Source organism: Aulonocara stuartgranti (assembly GCF_965226115.1).
Source record: "Aulonocara stuartgranti genome assembly, chromosome: 15".
Classification (NCBI taxonomy): Eukaryota; Metazoa; Chordata; class Actinopteri; order Cichliformes; family Cichlidae; genus Aulonocara; species Aulonocara stuartgranti.
This window is the reverse complement of record NC_138951.1, coordinates 27,416,425-27,435,911: the sequence shown is the minus strand read 5'-3', so window position 1 is coordinate 27,435,911 and position 19,487 is coordinate 27,416,425. Positions and strand designations below refer to the sequence as shown.

Sequence of the window (19,487 nt, the reverse complement as noted above, 5' to 3'; positions counted from 1 at the left end):
CGAGCCAAGGCGTGAAAACAGGTTTGGGTGACAATCAGCCAAGGTTTCAGGTGAACCCTTTATGAGACCTTGCCCCACCCTATCATGTGACTTACTGAGGTCAAATGGCCCAGGATGTGAGTGGGCGTGGTCTCAAGAAGAAAGATGGTTTGACAGAGGAGTGAAAGAAGCCATCTATGTCCAGAGTGAATGACCATCTTTGAATAGAGGCCGGGGCTTATGACACCAACTGTATGGCATCTATAATCCAGTTTTGAGATCCTTCCCAGATGCCTTAACGCATTAACAGTATTGCAGTACTAGCACAGTATTACTGAAGAGTGAACTAACTGAGACAGCCTGGTGGTGAGCACACCTATGTGAGGGTGCACCTGTCTCACCTCCTCAGAGAAGAAGCTGTTGATCTTTTTGGCGTCTTCAATCATCCGCTGAGCTCCGGCAGTCTGCTGCTCCTTGCTCTTCATCTTGGTCTTCATCATCCTCTTCACATACTTAAGGACCACATCCTGATGCAGGTCACAAAGGAGCAACTGCAGACACACAGTGGGGTCAAACAGACAGACAGACAGGTGTGCAGACAGATACAGAGGTATGAAGGCATTTCACCTCTCTGCAGACTGGTTTCAGGTCAGTCAGGTCAACCAGTTGTTGGCTCAGAGAGTCCAGGAGCAAGTCAACGAGAGGAAGTGAGCCATTCAGCCATCGCGGCATCCACAGCTGACTCCAACACACCTTCTGTCATTTCCAGAAATAAATGCCCTAAACATGAAACTGTCAGATCTTCAAACCATGAGATGTGAGCAGTGCTCTTAGCGACATAAAGACGTTTATCAGAACAAGCTTCAGGTGAATAATGCAACGTTTCACGATAACACTTTGAAAACCTCTGTGACAGGATTTCCAGGAGGATTTGATTTAAGGACTTCTGTTAATGTGCAGGTTTCTGAATATTACTACTGCAGTACAGTATTCATACCTTCAGTCTAATGTGAAGAGAACAGGTGAGATATCTGTACCCACAATCCCTCAGGGCAGACAGCGCATTCAGACAGCCATGCTTCTGCTCCTGAGACAGATTTCCTGTTTCAGCTGTGATGTAATCCCTAAAGACGAGCAGAGAGAACCAGTCAGCAGCAGAGCTCATGATCACACAGCTCGCCAAAACAGCAACAATAAAATGATTCACTGTTAAAAATAGACCAACAAAGATAAACAGTAGGAAGAAGTCAGGCTGTAACATCATGATAAAATTTTTATTTTTGTTTCCTCTGCGAGTCCTCTACCATTTAAATGTGAGGCAAACTCCTGTGGACAGATATGAAATATAATTCTTTATTTTCTGTATCTGAAATAAAAGCAATGGATGACTAAATATAAGCAAGTCTCTGCTGTAAGAAGACAAAATGGTTAACTCTCTCTATCAGTGCTATCAGTCAGATCTGCAGGTCATGTGATCCAGGTCATGTCATTTTTTTTTGCCGCCTGTCCTGTATGTCCCTCATGCACACATATGCAAATACTCAGCACTCACCCAATGTGGAGACAGACAAAAATAGACACTGTACACACAATCACACTCTCCAAACATACTCTATACCCCAGGTCCAGGTACCCTCGCCACTAGAGGGGGAAACTGCACCTAGACCCCGGAGGTGTTACCCTTTTCCCTTGGGTTGGAGACAAGCAGACCGCTCCCAACTCCGCAGTAGCAGGGAGGCCCCACAACCCAGACCTCCTCCTCCCAGCCCACCTGCCCTGAGAACGGGGGTGTACGAAGCACGCAAACCTCCCTTTTATTTTCACGGTGTTGTAGAAATGAAAGAAAACAGAAGGTGATCACAGTGGATGACAGATAAAGTCCTGATATAGAGACGAATGTTTCATCAGATTTTTATTAAATGACTCTGAAATATTCCTGATGTCCTCCAAGGAAGACGTCCCTAGGGAATCCCCCGACGCCCCAAGCCTGTCCCTACCCCCACATCAATCATAACAGCGAAGTTGGGACCAAACTATGACCCCCCAATACGTTGTGACATATTCTAAGTTGCCCAACAAGCACACTAATGGGGAAGTTGGAATGTATTGTATTGTATTGTATTGTATTGTATCTTTATTTGTTTCAGACATATAAAACAAAAAACAATATATACACACATGTAGTGTGTATATATATATATTTCCTTTTACAGATACGAATATATATGTAGATACACACACACACACGTATGTGTTCAGATAAACAAAAAATATATAATGAAATAAAACAAAATCGTCTGACATAATGTAACAATGTTTGGTCTGAAAAGGAGTAGGAAGAAGTATGAACATACTTATTAATTCCTACCCCTGCTCAACATCTTATTGATCCCACATAATTCACCTAATTCCCATCATCACATACTCCACACGATACACGAGGAGAACCTATATAAACTTGGCTACCATGATTGATATAATTTGGATATAATTTGATATTTTTATACATACAATGGGTGATCATCTTTATCGGTATCATATTCTTCCAAAATCAGTTTTCGAAGTATTTTCATGAACTTACTAATTCCTGAGCATTGCTGTAGATCTATAGTAAAACTATTCCACAGTTTTACCCCATAAATAGTGACACAAAAGGTTTTAACCTTTGACCGTGCTTTAAGAATCCTTAGATTCAATTTCCCCCTCAATTCATAGTCTCCTTCTCTGTCATAGAACATCCTCTGTATATTTCCTGGTAACATATTGTATCGGGCCTTGTACATAATTTTTGCAGTTTTATATTTTATAAGATCCATAAACTTCAGTATTTTTAATTTCAAAAACATGATGTTAGTATGGTCTCTAAATCCTGCTTTATTAATCATCCTGATTGCTTTTTTTTAAATTTTACATATTGGTTGAAGTGCAGTTTTATATGTGTTTCCCCAAATTTCCACACAGTATTCCAAATATGGCAATATAAGTGAACAATAAAGTACCCGGAGTGATTTGGAAGGCAAAAAATATTTAACTTTACTTAGTACGGAGATGCTTCTTGACAGTTTGGCTTGTATATGCTTTATGTGAGGTTTCCAGCAGATTTTGTTATCTATTATCTAGGGATGGGTACCGGTGTCCGGTGCCATTGTGGAACCGGTTCTGACATAAACGGTAGTAACCAGACCGAAAAGCAGCGCACAATTCGGTGCTTCATTTCGGTGCTTTTTTCCCCTGAGAAATCTAGCCAATCACTTCCTTTCCCAGGATAGTAGGCGGGCCCAGGTATGTACGGTTTTTTCTTTAGAGCGGAGCTAAAATGCCGAAGGCGAAGCGCTCGAGAGTGTGGCTGTACTTCACAGCAAAAGATATAAACTCAGCAGTCTGCAACAAGTGCTTAAAGGTAATAATGTGCAAAGGAGGTAACACCTCAAATCTAATGAAACACATGGCGTCGCATAGCGTTTTTTTAAAAGCCGAGAAATGCACCGCATTTGATAACTTGCAGCAAGACAGCACACCTAGCACATCTGCTGCGGTGCCTGTTCTCGGAGTTAGCAACATCCAAGAACCCGAAGAGGAGAGTCCGGCCCCTAGCCCTGCCGCCAGTGTAGCGGAAATGATAACTGATGATGATGATGGCAGCAGCACCCGTTCTTCTCTGGGTGAGTATCTTAATGTTGTTCGTGTGTAATTTAAGTTGAGTAGGCTAACCACGTTATTAAATTAATGCATGTAAGGTGAACTAGCAAACACCGTCGTAGTTACATGCGGCTTTCTTCTTGTTTGATGGCAGATACTCCCTTCATCCTGGCCAAAAAGGCTAAAATGACGAAAGAAAAAGTGGACGAAATTCACAGGGCAGTGACAAAATTTATAGTCAAAGATCTCCATCCATTTTCAACGGTGGAGTCACCATCATTCAGGTGAAAAATGTTGTATTACTCTGACATAAAAAATAGACTGCATAATACTGTAAAGGTTAATATGTTCATAGCTGCTTAGCTTTGTAAGTCTTCTCTAAATATTATAAGTAAACTATATTTGAATAAAAGGTGAGTTATATGTTTTTTTTTCTTTTTTGTTTTGTTTTTTTTCTTCAATTCAGGGAGATGTCCTCTGCCCTTAATCCGAGGTATCAGCCCCCATCCAGGGATGATCTATCCAACACACTTATACCTGCTTGGTATTGTGTGGAGAAAAGCAACCTCATCCAGAATTTGGCACAGGTTAACAAGGTCGCTATCACCTGTGATGGATGGACCAGTATTGCTCAGGACCATTTCCTCACAGTGACTGTTCACTACATCTACAAAGGCAAAATGAAGCAGAATGTGCTCAGCACTGAAGCAGTTTATGAGTCACAAACAGGTCCAGTTGTCGCTAAAGAAATATCAAGCGTTGTGGAGCAATTTCACTTGGGAGGGAAAATAATTGCTGCCACTGTAGATAATGCCTGCAACATGGATGTTGCTTTGAAAAAATTGGACTTTTTAAAAGTGGGATGCTTTGCTCATACCCTCAACCTGGCCGCACAAAAGGTGTATGACATTCCTGCAGTTTCCAGCTGGTGTGCCAAAATCCGTTCAGTTGTGGTGTGGCTCAAACGTTCATCCTTGAGCAAAACTGTGCTCAGAGAAAAGCAGCGAATCCTGAGTAAGTAGCACATGCAGTTACATATCAAGAAGTATTGTTATTCATATTACCTTTTTTATAGTAATTTAAAAAAATGTTTGTGTCTATCTGTGCTTTAGATTTGCCAGAGCATAATGTAATTCTTGACGTTAAGACGCGCTGGAATTCTCTCTTCCTAATGGTGGAGAGATTTATGGAGCAGTTTGATGCAATCCAGGCAGCTGCTCTGGATCAACGGCTGAGGAAGCCTATGGAGAAGGACAAGTAAGTGAATGACATGAGCATCACTTGCAAGAGCTAAATAACGTCATTTACCTTTAACATTGTGAATATTTTTCAACAGACTAGAAAGGTTCACACACACTGATTTAATCAAGGCAGAGGAGTTTATTAAGTGCATGCAAGTCCTGTACACGTCAACCATGTGTGTCTCAAGTGACAAGTCACCCACATGCAGCCAAATCATCCCCATCCTGGCCAAGCTGGAGGCACATTTCAGCCGATGTGATGAAGACAGTGTTTTCACCTCTTCAATAAAAGAGAAAGTCTGGGGTAGTCTGCAGAAAAGATATCAGGTATTTGCAGACAATGTCAATGCGCATGGAAAATAGGGTTACCTTTTTTCAGTATCAGCTCCTATGTTATATCTTGTTTTACTTAAAGGATGAAAACCTTCAGAAATTTCTGAAGGAGGCCACGATGATGGACCCACGTTTTAAAGGCAGGCTAGCTGGTGAGGCAGCTACTGACATCTGGGACAGGTTGGAGAAGGCAGCAGTTGCAAATGCCACAGTAGCAGTTGCGCAGGTATTTTCATTGTGTGTGTACAATCTTGTCCTTTTGCATCATGATGTAGTTTCTATGTTGAAGGAATGCTCTTTTACTATCTGTGTGTCCATAGCCTCCCACTGAGGACCCCAAAGCACACAGCGAGGTGGATGATGCTGACATGGACAAGCCAGAAAAATATGTAATTTCAGATTTTTTCTAACACAACCACTACATTCTAAAAGTGATCTTTATTTATTTTGCAAACCTCACACATCTTTTTTTGTTGTTTTTCAGCTAAGTAAGGTCCAGAAGTCACCCTTAGAAAAACTGTTTGAGGATGAAGACAGAGAACTTCAACAGGCTGCTTCTCAAGCGGGTAGAGTCCCCTCAATCACAGAGCAGGTACATAAGGAGCTTCAAATATACAAAAGACTGCCAGGAATTACCTCTGGACAAGACCCTGTGGCCTGGTGGTGGAGTAAGAGGGATACACTCCCCAATTTATCTGCCCTATCAGAAAAATACTTGTGTGTCCCAGCCTCATCAACGCCTTCTGAAAGTGTTTTCTTTTGTGCTGGGCATGCCATCAGCCAAGAGCGATGCCGTATAGCTCCAGAAAAGGCTAATATGATTATCTTCTTGCAAAAAAACTGCTAAACATCACAGGTTTCATGACAAAGTTTGTTTTCAATTGTTTAAGCACTGGTTCCAAAGACGTTATGTTTTATTGACAGAAAGGGCTAACTTTGTTATAATTTTGCTTAAAAAAATTACTGGGGAAAATAAAAACACGAGGTTTTTGGACGAAGTTTGTGTTCTTTATTCTTTAAGCACCGGTTCGAGCACCGTTTAAGCACCGGCACCGTTTCAAAAGTACCGTTTTGGCACCGGTATCGGATAAAAACTAAACGATACCCATCCCTACTATTATCACACCCAGAAATTTTGTATCCGAAACTTGCTCTATTTCAACATTGTTTACTAATAATTTTGCTCCTGCATCTTTTTTACAATTTCCGAATAACATAAATGTAGTTTTTTCCAAATTTAATGATAGCTTATTTCTATCAAACCATGTTTTCAGTTTAATCATTTCTTGTGTGACAATTTCCAAAAGCTGCTGTAAGTTCTCTCCAGCACAAAAAATATTTGTATCATCTGCAAATAGAATAAACTGTAATATATCTGATGTTCTGCATATATCATTGATATAGAGGATAAACAGCTTTGGTCCCAATACTGACCCCTGCGGAACTCCACAAACAATGTCCATACACTCTGATTGATATTCCCCAATTTTCACAAATTGCTGCCTGTCTCTCAAATAACTCTTTACCCATTCTAACACCACTCCTCTAATGCCGTAGTACTCCAGTTTATCAAGTAATATGTCATGATTAATTGTGTCAAAAGCTTTTTTTAGGTCAATGAATACACTAACTTTTATCTATATTGTTGGTGATATTTTCGATCAGTTCCATTAATGCCAATGATGTTGATCTATTTGATCTGAAACCATACTGACTATCCATTATTATTTTGTGTTTATCTATAAATTTGTCAAGTCTATTACTAAAGACTTTTTCCAGTATTTTTGAAAATTGAGAAAGTAGAGAGACAGGCCTATAATTTGTGAATTGGTGTCTGTCACCATTTTTAAACAGTGGTGTTACTTTAGCTGTTTTCATTTGTTTTGGGAATGTACCAGTTTGTAAGGACAAATTGCAAATGTGTGTTAAGGGTTTGGAAATGCCCTCTATCACTCTCTTAACGATTTCCATATCAATGTCGTCAGAGTCTGTAGAGTTTTTTGTTTGTGATTTCCCAACAATATCAATGATTTCCATTTCTTCCACCACCGTTAAGAACATTGAATGAGGATTGCGGTCAATGAGTCTAGTTTCTTTCTCTACAGAATCTGTTATATCAGGAATTGTTTCAGCCAAGTCTGGCCCAACACTTACAAAGAATTTATTGAACTCATTTACCACATCTCTCATATTAGTAATATTTCTATCATTATTTGCGAAATACGAAGGATAGTCTGCCTGCCCCGAGCCCTTTTTGATGATGGTATTTAATGTTTTCCAGATCCCTTTAATATTATTTTTATTCATAATCAGTAATTTTTCATAGTATTCCTTTTTACATGACCTTAAAATACTCGTTAATTTATTTTTATATTTCTTGTATTTATTTTCAGCTTCTGTACTTCTGTTCATTATAAATTCTCTGTATAAGGTATTTTTCTTCTTACATGCATTTTGCAATCCTTTTGTAATCCATGGGCACTCTGCATATTTTTGTTTTTTACTATATTTCTTTACTGGGCAATGACTATTATATAACAGTTTAAATTTTCCTAAAAAAAATCTCATAAGCTTTATCAATATTTTTTTCCTTATACAGCATCTCCCATTCTTGCTTGAGTAAATCACTTTTGAATGCGTTTATTGACTCTTCTGTTCTCACTCGTTTGTATTTTATTGTGTTTTGCTGTCACATTTCAGACGCTGATAAGTCTTCACATATTCCGCACCAAAACTTCTAAACTGGTGGACAGGACCTAAGAGCGTGAATATAATTGTCTGGTGTATTGGCTTGACAATGTGAGCATCCGATGACCCGTATAGTGCACTCTACAGTATGTAATGTTTTGTATTGAATTAATTGCAGAATGGAATTTCTATTTAAATGAAAGGTTTTTATGCATACCTGAGATCAGAAGTTTCAGTCTAAGTTGACTGATAAATCTATTTCCCATTTTGCAATAGGAAGTGATATTGATTCATATGTTTTAGAAAGCATTCTGTATATTTTGGACAGTAATTTGGGGTTTTAAGAGTAAGAAACTGTACCACACTTGGTGGTGTTTGTGATTCGACTGGGTTTAAATTTCTTTTTTACTATGTATTTAATTTGTTGATATTCTAAAATATCAACACACACACACACACACACACACACACACACACACACACACACACACAAAAACAACCCCTATATGAACCATTAGCTGAGTCGACTTCAGTTCAGTCCCCTGTGCCACTTCAGACTTCAGTTCAGTCCCTTGTAGCAATTCAGTTCCCTGGTCAGCCACACACTCACCCACCTAGTCAGCCTAATGTTCAGCCAGGGGTCCCCACACCCTCTGGCTCTGCATCTGCTCCTGCTGGAAGCTCGGGAGGGCCTGGCCAGCACTTCCTCGTCTCCACTGGGGGTTCCGGAGGGCCCGTCCAGCAACCTGCCTCCGCTGGAGGGTCTGAGGGGCCCGCCCAGCCATCAACAGCTTCATCCTCATCTGGTCCAGCCATCAGCAGCTTCCTCCTCATCTGGTCCAGCCATCAGCAGCTTCATCCTCATCTGGTCCAGCCTCCGAGCCTTCATCCTCGTCTGGTCCAGCCTCCGAACCTTCATCCTCGTCTGGTCCAGCCTCCAAGCCTCCTTCGTCGCCGCCGCCGTCCGCACAGCCAGCCCCCTGATCTGTTTCCACGCCGCCGCCGCCATTGCCGTCCGCACGGTCGGCTGCCTGAACTGAACTGTGTTTGGGCTGTGTTCTTGGGCTCCGGTGTTTACTGTGCACTGCTTTTGTTTTCTGTTCCATTTGAAAAATGTATTGATAGCAATGTTGACTATTATTACACATGAAAAAAAACAACTACACGTAAAATAATCACACTGTGACGCCTCTGCCTTTGTAAATGGAGGGACAGTAACTGCGTGTGTATATTTAAGCGTGTAAAACCTGAAGATTAATAGTAACAGTATTTTGTCTCTATCTCCCATTCTGCAATTCACCTCATGTAAACAATAACGTGGCGCACAGCGTGACGTGAAAAAAGGCACATACCTTTGACGTTGATTGGCGAACTCTGTATTCCTCGTCCGCGCGTAAACGCAAAAAAGGAGTTTAAAAAATCTCAGTTTTCGGTGATTCGAAACGCCGTTTACGTGTGGACGAAACAGCTGTGTTTTCAAAAATACCCGTGTAGGTGCTGACATAGCCTAAAAGAGTTAGTAGTTTATTTTATTACTACCTGTAACTTATTGCAGATTACTTGTATTTGCTTAATTGTTTACTAAATGCTTGAGGTGTGAAATAAACCGCAATGGAGCAAAATATGGGTATGGCCTGCATTTGTATAGCGCTTTTCTAGTCCATAGGACCCCAAAGCGCTTTACACTACATTCAGTCATCCACCCACAGGCGATAGCAAGCTACATTGTAGCCACAGCTGCCCTGGGGCGCACTGACAGAGGCGAGGCTGCCGGACACAGGCGCCACCGGGCCCTCTGACCACCACCAGTAGGCAAACATGGGGTTAGTATCTTGCCCAAGGATATTTGGCATGCAGCCAGGATGCAGCCTGGGATCGAACCACCGACCTTCTGATTAGTGGCTGACCTGCTCTGCCACCTGAGCTACAGCCACCCCCTGAAAATATGGGTATGTGTGGTTGGAGGATGTGTTTGTGTGTGTGGCAATGTGTGTGTGTGTGTGGGAACCACTGCCTCAAGCTGTGTGTTTCCTCGTGTGCCTCTCTGTCAAGTGTAAGTTTATATTTTCCCAGTTTAGTTTTGTATGCTTTTCCCCTGTCAGCAAATAAAGCTGAGTTTTTTGAGTTCATCCCTCGCGTCTGAGTGCCTGCATCTTGGGTCCTACTCCTGCCTGCCACACAGCGTTTCATGACAACATGTTTGTGGTTGTTACAGTAAAAAATAACTTTTTCTACTATGATTTTATGTTTTTTGTCTGATTATAGATCAATTGTGTTAATACAGTGTGTCAAAATGAAAACATGACTGTAAATTCAGACATGGGACGTTGTGCTGAAAAGGATGATACCAAACAAGTGTTGACGTTAAATTTATCATATCAAATGTTTATATGCTGATTATATTGCTTCATATGAGAAAGGCCTAACTCTGAGTACACTCTGTGCCAAAAAGTGCTGCTGTTGCAGAGCGTGCTTTTGCAGCTAAAATGAAGTGAAAGTGAAACCAACTAGGCTGTTTGATCGAAACTTAAAGTGTGGTGTGACATGAGAGCAAGTATATAAATAACTAGGCTTCCGTTTGTGCTTCAGACCTGGGGCTGTGTGCTGTGTGCTCAGGTCTCCATATTCCAGAAAATGTAAATAAAGATCATTTTTTAAAGTAAAAGACCACTTTTGAGCTGTGTTTTCTTGGCCCTAAGAATCAAAAGAACTGGAATTAACACAAGGCAAAGTAAATAGTTTTTAAAGGTAAAATGTGGAGGGAAAATCAAAAGTAGTTAAAAATGGCCAATTATACCCTGGACCCAGGGGGTTAAACGTTTTTTTTAAAGTAACGCAATAGTTACTTTTCATGTAATTAATTACTTTTAGAATATTGTAACTCAATTGCTAACTCAGTTACTTTTTTGAAGAAGTAACTAGTAACTATAATTAATTACTTTTTCAAAGTAACTTGCACAACACTGTAAGTAACTCAGGCGGACCGCCTTAAATTCTCTCATTCACATTACCATGGGTAACTGTGGTAACAATAAACAACTTTTTCAGTACAAACACCATTTACCAACCTGTAAAAGCAGGTGAAGAGTGGAGTAAGGAAGACACAATGCATCTCTGTTTTCCTCTAGAACGTGTCTGAGGAAGCAGCAGAAGGTGGGCTCCACTTACTGCACCCCGAAACCCTAGAGCAGCCACCAACGTTCCGCCCTTACTGCTTTCTAACATAAAATGACTCCCTTTTACATGGGTTTCTATTCTTTTAAAGTAACTGAAAATGAGTACATATAGTAATGAAAAATGTCCCATAACACAAGTGTTTTACACAAAATAATATTAATGTGGCCATTCCCTCACCGGGGTGCTACATTTGCATGGGATTAATGAAGACTGTGTCAATTTTAGAAACTCCCCCCATGCTGTCAGAGAGCTGATGTGGATGCTTTTAAAGCATTCATGTCGCTTGATGTAGGTATGTTTTAGCCATCCTGAGATAAATTGAAGCCTGTTGGCTAAGAAGTAGTGCTGAAAGTTAGGTAGATCTAATCCTACTCTATCCTTGGTCCTTAGACAGGTCATGTGATCTAGTCCACTCTGTTTGGAAGACTTTCAAAGACTCAGGTGTCTGAGAACTGAACAGGTGACCTCACCTGAGCTGCTGCTCGCAGACCAGCTGAGCTTTGATCACCGAGCGGACATTACCATGGTTTCCCTTCACAAACTCTTCCACACACTTCACATAGCTGAACACACACACACACACACACACACACACACACACACACACACACACACACACACACACACACACACACACACATACATTTGTTACACATCTGGGTGTCAATCAGACGTCATTTACATGTCTGCATTTTTTTCAGGTCAAAAACAGACTTCAAATATTGACTGAAGATCAATTTTAATATGGAAAATGTGAACAAGCAGTGAAGGCTTTATGAAGAATTTTATTTAAATAAGTTTGTGGAACAATTTATTGCTGAGCTCTACCATTTTTATTTAAAGTGGAAAACGTTACAATATAGTTATATTAGTGCTGTCAGTGTTAATCTCGTTAAAATGACATTAACGCCATAACCACATTATCGTTGCTCCATTAGCAAGTTAACACGGATCGCCCCGTGCAAGGGGCTGCAGGGTGCTAATGCGTTAACAAGGTAACAACGTTAACACGTTGACGCCATGCAGCCCTCGCACAGGGCGATCCGCGTTAACTCGCTAACGGAGATTTGTCATGTTAATGCCGTTATGGCGTTAACTTCATGTTAACGGGATTAATGCTGACAGCATTAAGTTATATATTTGTAGTAAATATTCAGTGAGCATGGGAGGAATGATGCCGTAACATAAAAAGTAAGTTCAAGATTAGCGAACCACATAGTACGACTGTACCTGTACATGAAGTTCTCAAGCTGAACTGTGAGCCTCTGAGCTTTTCTCTTGTCTTTGATGGCACAGCTGAACTCAGACAGGGAACCGGTCATCACCTGAAAACACAAACATCACAACACTAATCAACTTAACACAGACCGAGCCTCACCTGCACAATGGGTCTCACCTGAGCCTCACCTGTATGACGTCTACAGCCAGACAACTGAAGTAATAACCATCGATGATTTCGGGTGTCCTTCCACTCAGCCAGTTCTCTTGTTCCTTCTTCAGGGCAGTGTTCAGCCACAGCTTCACCTTTTCCTAAAGAAAACGTTTCACTTCACATTTGTTCTACAAATTATAATCAGACGCTGTTGAGTTATCATAGAGTCTGGGTTCTCTATGTAATCACCCCAGCAGAAAGCCGACCATCAGGCCAAAGCGAGAAGCCACCCTCAACAGTTTTAACATGGGGGGACAGAACTGAGTTGACCCGACAGCAGCATCAGTTCCTGCTGCTCTTTACCTCTTTGTGGGTCAGGTACTGCTCCTCCAGCAGCTTCAGCTCATTTTGCGGGAGCAGAGAACCCAGACAGGGCACCTTTATCTGTCCATCCAGCTCCGTATGTTCCAGGATTTCACTGCAATGAAACAACAGACATTCAAGATTACACCACTCGTCAACTCTGGCATTGCAAAAGTACACAAATACTAATGTGAATAACAGAAGAATGAACAAAAGAAAAAGACTAACAACAGGAGCCTATGGAGAGTCTACAAAGTTCCTCTACACTCGTTATTCATAGACCTGGTGTCTATAAATAACGAGTGTACATACACTAACAAAATTGACCAGTTGGCTCCACACCAACTCTGCACTACAGGAAAGCCCTGTCCCAGTCCTTAGACAGGTTCCAGAAACCAGCCACCTAACAGAGGCGGCTGTGGCAGAGGCTACAAACATAATGACCATATCTGAGTGTTTTTGTGATGTATGCTTTGGAGACAGTAGCACTGACAAAAAGACAGGAGACAGAGGTGAAGATTTTCAGAGAGCAGTATAGACAGGATCACAAATGAGCTGCATTGAGCATGTGGAGAGGAGGGAGCGTGGAGGCTGGAGATACAGTTACCAGGCAGAAGGAGAAGAGCAAGACTTCAGAGGAGGATGTACTGAAGGAGGACATGCAGAGGGATGGTGTGACAGAGGAGTATTCTTGGATAGGAGGCAAATGATCTGTTGTGGGCTTACTTTTTGTTACTAGAGTATTTAAAAGTAGAATAGGAGGCAGAGCCTTCAGTTTTCAGGCCCTCTTCTGTGGAACCAGCTTCCAGTTTGTATTTAGGAGACAGGCACTATCTCTACTTTTAAGACTATAGTCTTAAAACTAGGAAAAGGAAAGGCAAGTTTGAAAGTTTGCTTCAAACTTTCCTTTTTGATAAAGCATGTAGTTACGGCTGGATCAGGTAACCCAGTGTTTTCCAACCACTGTTCCGTGTCACATAGGTGTGCCATGAGAGATTGTCAGGTGTGCCGTGGGAAATTATTTAATTTTAATTAATTGGTCCAAAAAATTCTAATCCAGAAGAGCCTAGTACGAGCGCTAGTCAAAAGAAAGCAAAAACGGTGAGCTCGCGGCAATACAGCGAAAGTTATCTTTCATTCGGATTTGCTTTCACTGGAGATCCGACTGCACCGACTCCGTTATGTTTGGTGTGTGGAGAAAAGCTCTCAAACAGTACCATGGTCCCAAGCAAGCTCAAACGCCATTTCCACACAAAACATCCCTCACTTCAAAACAAGAACAGAGACTATTTTGTTTGCCTGCTTGAACACGCTGAGAAACAACTTTACTGAGAAAAAACACAAAGGTGTCTGAAAGAGCTCTCAAAGCTAGCCACTTAGTGGCTGAACTTATAGCAAAAAAACCACACCGTAGTAGAGACATTAATACTCTACCTGCCTGCAAAGCCATTGTGAATGAGATGCTCGGACCTGATGCAGTTAAAGAAATAGCCCCCGAAAAAGTCCTGCTCTCAGATAACACAATTGCCAGACGTATTGATGACATGTCTGCAGACATCAAAAGTGTGGTTTTGGAGAAGATACGCTTCAGTGGGAGGTTTGCATTGCAACTTGATGAGTCTACGGACATTAGTAGACATTCCCAACTCTTGGCCAATGTGCATTTGTGGATGGAGAGTCCATCAGAGAAAACTGATGTGAACGCCAGGACCGCCACCTACAACGCGGGTCTCGCCACTGGTGATATGAGCGCCTTACAAAGCGGCCTCGTGCGGCGTGCGGCGCGCGGTATCTGGGATACCAGCTAACCTTTGTTGGACCCTGGCCCCAGCCTCACAGCGAAAGCGTTTCAGACGCCGGGGCAAACGCAGCTGTCTGCTCGTGAAACTTAAGCCATACTTGGTGCGCTCTTCCCCAGCTCCTTGGAACGAACGTGGATCTGTGCTTCGCCATGTCTTTTCTCCATGCTCTCTGGAGCCCATCGATGCCTGGCTGGTGCCCGTTGTTGGCTCGGATCAGATGTCCCAGCCGCGAAAGATTTTCCCTCATCTTCGTCGGCGCGGTGCAAACCTACAGAACCTGCGGCCGCTGTGTCGGGTCTCGCAGTCAGCCAAGAACACGCTGACCTCCACCAGATTTGGATTGATGAACACTAGATCGCTGAGTAATAAAACTTTTATTTTAAAGGATTTTTTTATGACCCAAGGATTGGATTTCCTCTGTATAACTGAGACATGGTTGAGGGCCGGTGAGTCCAGCGTTTTCATAGATCTCTTACCAGATGACTGCTGCTTTTTAAACTCTCCTCGAATATCAGGCAGAGCAGGAGTTGTTTTTAAGAAGCAGTATAAATGTAAACCACTGTCCTTATCAACATCACCTAGTAGCTTTGAACTGAGTGTGTTTGAGCTAGGTTGCTGTCACACAGTGCTCTGTGCTGTGGGTTACAGACCCCCAAAATACAATAAGGACTTCTTAAATGACTTTTCTGATCTGTTGGCTGAAATTATGCCAAAATATGATCATGTCCTTATTACTGGGGACTTAAATATTCACGTGTGCTGCCCTGGCAAGCCAATGGCAAAGGACTTTTTAAATCTTATTGACTCTTTTGATCTTGTGCAACCTTTGTCTGTGCCTACCCAAAAATATGGGCACACGTTGGATCTTGTTTTAACTCACAATCTACCTGTCTCTAACTTAGAGGTTTGTGATATTGTATGGTCGGATCATAAGCCTGTCTTGTTTGAGGTTTCCCTTCCTTGTACCAAAGTTAATCCTCCTCCTGTTGTTGCTAGATGCTGTCGTATTTTTAACCCTTCCTCTGCTGGTCAGTTCTCTATTGTTTTTAATCAGAACTGCAGCCTTCCTGACTCCATATGTAATGATACAGAAGAGCTGAGTACATGATTTTACTCAGTCTGCCAAACTGTTTTAGATTCGGTGGCCCCTTTTAAACTTAGGTAAGTTAAAGCCAAATCTGAACCCTGGCTGAATGAAGACACTCTGTGCTGCCAGAAGAAAGTGTAGGAGAACTGAAAGTAAATGGAAGAAGGATCTACTTCAGGTGTCATACCAAATATTACAAAACTACTGGAATTCCTATCAGAAGACTGTACAAGATGCTAAGAGGAAACATTTTGCTGCTATTATTCAGTCAAATTGTCGTAAGCCTCATGTCTTATTTAAGACTATTGACAGGGTCCTTCATGCTCCACAGACTGTTGGTGTCGAGTCCTCTCAGGAAATTTGTGAAAACTTCCTACACTTCTTTATTGATAAAGTGCTATCTGTGAAAGCGCAGATTTCCCTGTCCGTTCTTCTTTTTCTTCCTGATTCTTCCTCTACTGGGAGTTGACAGGTTCAACATAGGTTATGTTACTGATAGTGTCTGGCCAGCGAATGTGGAGAATCCTTCTGAGACAGCTGTTCTGGAATGTCTGGATTTCTCTGTTTGAGGTTTGTTTGTCTTACAAGTTTCAGCCCCATACAGCTGGACTGACTTCATGTTGGAGTTGAACAGTCGGATCTTGGCAGTGTTGGTCAAGTTACTTGAAAAAAGTAATCAGTAACTAATTACTGATTACTTCCCCCAAAAGTAATCCAGTTACTTTACTGATTACTTATTTTCAAAAGTAATTAATTACTTAGTTACTTAGTTACTTTTTAAAAACATGATTTATAACCTGAATAGGTGATAAAACGATAGATCTGTCAAGCCAATTCTACTTTTTCTGCATAATCCATCATACAAAATGTAATCAAATGGAAAAGTCTCTTTTTTTTAAACTTGTTTTATCCGTTTTAATCTTTTAACTTTATGCATCAAGCAAAAATTAAATTATATGCACCATTCTCTGACTTGAAGAAATTAGTTTAACATTTAAACCTATTTTCTGCACATTCCAGCACATAAAATAAAATATTTTTTGTGTCTGCACTCAGTCTTTCAAATAGATGCAAGTAAAACACAGCAGAAAGTAAATAAAATCAAAGACTAGCAGTCCTGGTGCTCTATTTTCACCTGTAAAGCAGGAGTGGGGTAGGCGGAGGTGTGCTCTGGTGCAGGTGTGGCACAGCGGTCAGTGGAAGAATCCGCGAGTTTCTCTGTGAATTTCCCATTACGTCGTTGCGCACTCGGAGCTTGCTTGGAAGTTTACGGGTTTTTTTCGGTGTAAAAAGAAGTTTTCTTCCCACCCACAATGGACGCTAATGTTTTTGTCACTTTTTATGGAATCAAACTCAAAGTAAGGTCAGTACTTCCAAGCTTTAAACGTTGCATACTCTCTCCCGCACTTGATATATGATCCATTGTTGATCTGCAGACAGCTGTTGTCACAAACGTCGCACTCGCTTACGTCACTGTCATGAGACATTCTGGCAAAAAAATCACGGTTTTAGTAAAGCAGTAACGCAGCATTCCTACGGGAAAGTAACAGTAATCTAATTACCGTTTTTGCAATGGTAATCCCTTACTTTACTCGTTACTTGAAAAAGTAATCAGATTACAGTAACGCATTAAAAGTAACGCGTTACTGCCCATCTCTGGATCTTGGTAGTCTCGGTCAGCTCTCTGGAAGGCCAGATGTTCTTGAGCTGGATGAAGGCGACTCTTGCGTTGCTGAGCCTTGCCTTGACATCTGCATCGGTTCCACGTTGCTGGTCGATGATGCCGCCCAGTTAGTTGAAAGAGTGTACTTCCTCCAGAGGACGTCCATTAAGGATGATTGGGTTATTGCTAATGGAGTTGATGTTTAGGATTTTTTTTAACTCTACGATTGTAGATGTAGATGTTTGTACAAAAGTTACTCTGTTGTCTCTGCGTTTGGTTCTGCACTTGAGTCTGCAGTTACATACAGGCTTCCAGGCCCTTTTGATAGTCAGAGGTTGTTTGGTTTCCCCGATGTATACATCATGGCAATCCTCCTGCTACTTAACAGCATACACTATATAGCTTTGTTTCTGTTTTGACCAATTTTTGGCGCAGCCTGTTTTGCGGTTTGAAAGCCAAAGAGACGCGGTGCTAAGAGTCTCAACTATTCCGATACTCCTGATACAAACTCCTGGCTGCTCTGCCTGTCAGGATGGTGTTCGCTCTGTGTTGTAGCGTCCCGATGAACCCAGTTTGTGCTCCAGTGAATGATGAGAGTAAGACCTTAAATTCTGAACAGTGTGTGTAGGTTTACGGTTCACATCAACTTTTAAATGCCCCCCATTACTGATGGAAATTTCACAGTTTAAGAAGGCTAACCTGCCACTTTGCATCTCCCTGGTGAATGTGAATGTGTTGGGCCACCAAGTACCAGGAGGATTGCCATGATTTATACATCGGGGAAACCAAACAACCTAAAGAGGTAAAGCAGGTGGCGCAACACAGAAGAGCTCATCAGGCCAGGACTAAGCAGTCTATTCACACCAACAGGCCACTGGACACTCTTTCAATAATGAGGATGTACACATCCTGGACAAGGAGGGAGCGGGAAGTCAGGGAGGCCATTTATGTGAAAAGGGAAAGACCATCTCTGAATCAAGGAGGCAGCCTAAGGGTACATTTTTCACCATCTTACAATGCTGTGAGTTCAGCCATTCCCCAACTCTCTGTGAATGGTACTCATGGCCATTTATCAGTGGTTGTTGATCAAGGGTCTTGACAATTTGCATATTAATGATCAAGAAATTGACTTAACAGCCAGTTGTGCTAGTTTCAGTCATTATACAAATATACTGTTTACAAGGTCATTTCTCCCACTGAAAACATCCAGATGAACAGAATCCACCTTTTGGGATTTTCTTACCTGGATGATTGAGCATGCAGCAGGACGTGATGCACTGAGTGTTTCATCTCCACTCTCTATGTGAAAATTGACCTCTCTGCATTTAATCATTAGGTATTATTAATCTCTAGCTCTCTCCCACAGTATGTCTTTTGTCCCATCTTCCTCCCATAACCCCCCACCGCTCACAGCAGATGGCTGTGTACCTGAGCTTGGTTCTGCTGGAGGTTTCTTCCTGTCAAACAGGGAGTTTTTCCTTCCCACTGTCAAAAAGCGCTTGCTCAAGCAGGGTCATATAATTGTTGGGTTTTTCTCTGTTTTCTTTTTATTATTTATTATTGAGTTTTTAACTTTAGGAAACTGTTGTGATTTGGTGATAGAAATATAAAATTGAACTAAATTAAATGAAACAATGTATCTGGTTCTGTTAGCGTGACCACCCTACAGGAGATGGATGACCCAAAAGGTGTTCTGGATTCAGGAATTTCTGGAAGGATTCTTTATAGATGTGAGATAAAACTGAGTGTTTGGTCAGTTAAGAGCTTCTAGCTTTTTATTGATGAGCTAAAATTAACCTAACTGCTAAAGTCTCTTATTGTTTCTTCAGCCTGTAACATGAGCTGATCCTTTCTGTGTAAAGCACTTTGTGCTCTGTGGAGGAGGAAAAAAAGACCATAAAAAGTCCTAAAACACAAATCTGAACTCAGGCTCAGATACTGTGACTACTCCATTGAACGGGACCAGAACTTGTGCACCTCGTTTAAAGGCGTGACTGTCTCTTAATGGTAGCTGCTGTGTGTTGTGATGACCTCACAAAGTTCAGCACCTGTGTGGGTTCCAAGGTGCCTCAGAACACGGACCAGGTTCTTACTGTGTGACGTATTGCTGGGATCATTCTGACTACAAGTACACCAGAGTTAT

The 19,487-nt window shown here is 41.6% G+C and overlaps 2 protein-coding genes across 9 annotated transcripts in view; one reads left to right on the top strand and one right to left on the bottom strand.

Moving 5' to 3' along the window:
- LOC309689429 (tumor necrosis factor alpha-induced protein 2-like) overlaps positions 1-19,487 on the bottom strand; it is a 68,359-nt gene that overhangs the window by 26,259 nt on the left and 22,613 nt on the right. For all 8 annotated transcript variants that reach the window (XR_014271366.1, XR_014271367.1, XM_082505826.1 and 5 more), the window contains exons 5-11: positions 12,793-12,907; positions 12,465-12,587; positions 12,288-12,382; positions 11,528-11,620; positions 977-1,103; positions 607-735; positions 381-530 (exon numbers count right to left, since the gene is read on the bottom strand). Coding sequence is in view for 6 of the 8 variants with exons in the window: in XM_082505826.1 (XP_082361952.1) it covers positions 381-530; positions 607-735; positions 977-1,103; positions 11,528-11,620; positions 12,288-12,382; positions 12,465-12,587; positions 12,793-12,907 (832 nt within the window). In the remaining 2 variants the exon portion in view is untranslated. The remainder of the gene's footprint in view (positions 1-380; positions 531-606; positions 736-976; positions 1,104-11,527; positions 11,621-12,287; positions 12,383-12,464; positions 12,588-12,792; positions 12,908-19,487) is intronic.
- LOC309689428 (E3 SUMO-protein ligase ZBED1-like) lies at positions 2,217-8,088 on the top strand. The gene is made up of 8 exons (XM_082505825.1): positions 2,217-3,641; positions 3,773-3,902; positions 4,085-4,632; positions 4,731-4,875; positions 4,955-5,186; positions 5,275-5,418; positions 5,513-5,581; positions 5,677-8,088. The coding sequence occupies exons 1-8, from the start codon at positions 3,296-3,298 to the stop codon at positions 6,037-6,039; spliced, it is 1,977 nt and encodes a 658-aa protein (XP_082361951.1). The 5' UTR covers positions 2,217-3,295; the 3' UTR covers positions 6,040-8,088.

Excerpts from the sequence above, each read along its gene's own strand:
- LOC309689428 (XM_082505825.1), top strand. The coding sequence starts at position 3,296 with ATGCCGAAGGCGAAGCGCTCGAGAGTGTGGCTGTACTTCACAGCAAAA. Across the intron at positions 4,633-4,730 it reads AGAAAAGCAGCGAATCCTGA|ATTTGCCAGAGCATAATGTA; the intron begins GTAAGTAGCACA and ends TCTGTGCTTTAG. Across the intron at positions 4,876-4,954 it reads AAGCCTATGGAGAAGGACAA|ACTAGAAAGGTTCACACACA; the intron begins GTAAGTGAATGA and ends ATTTTTCAACAG.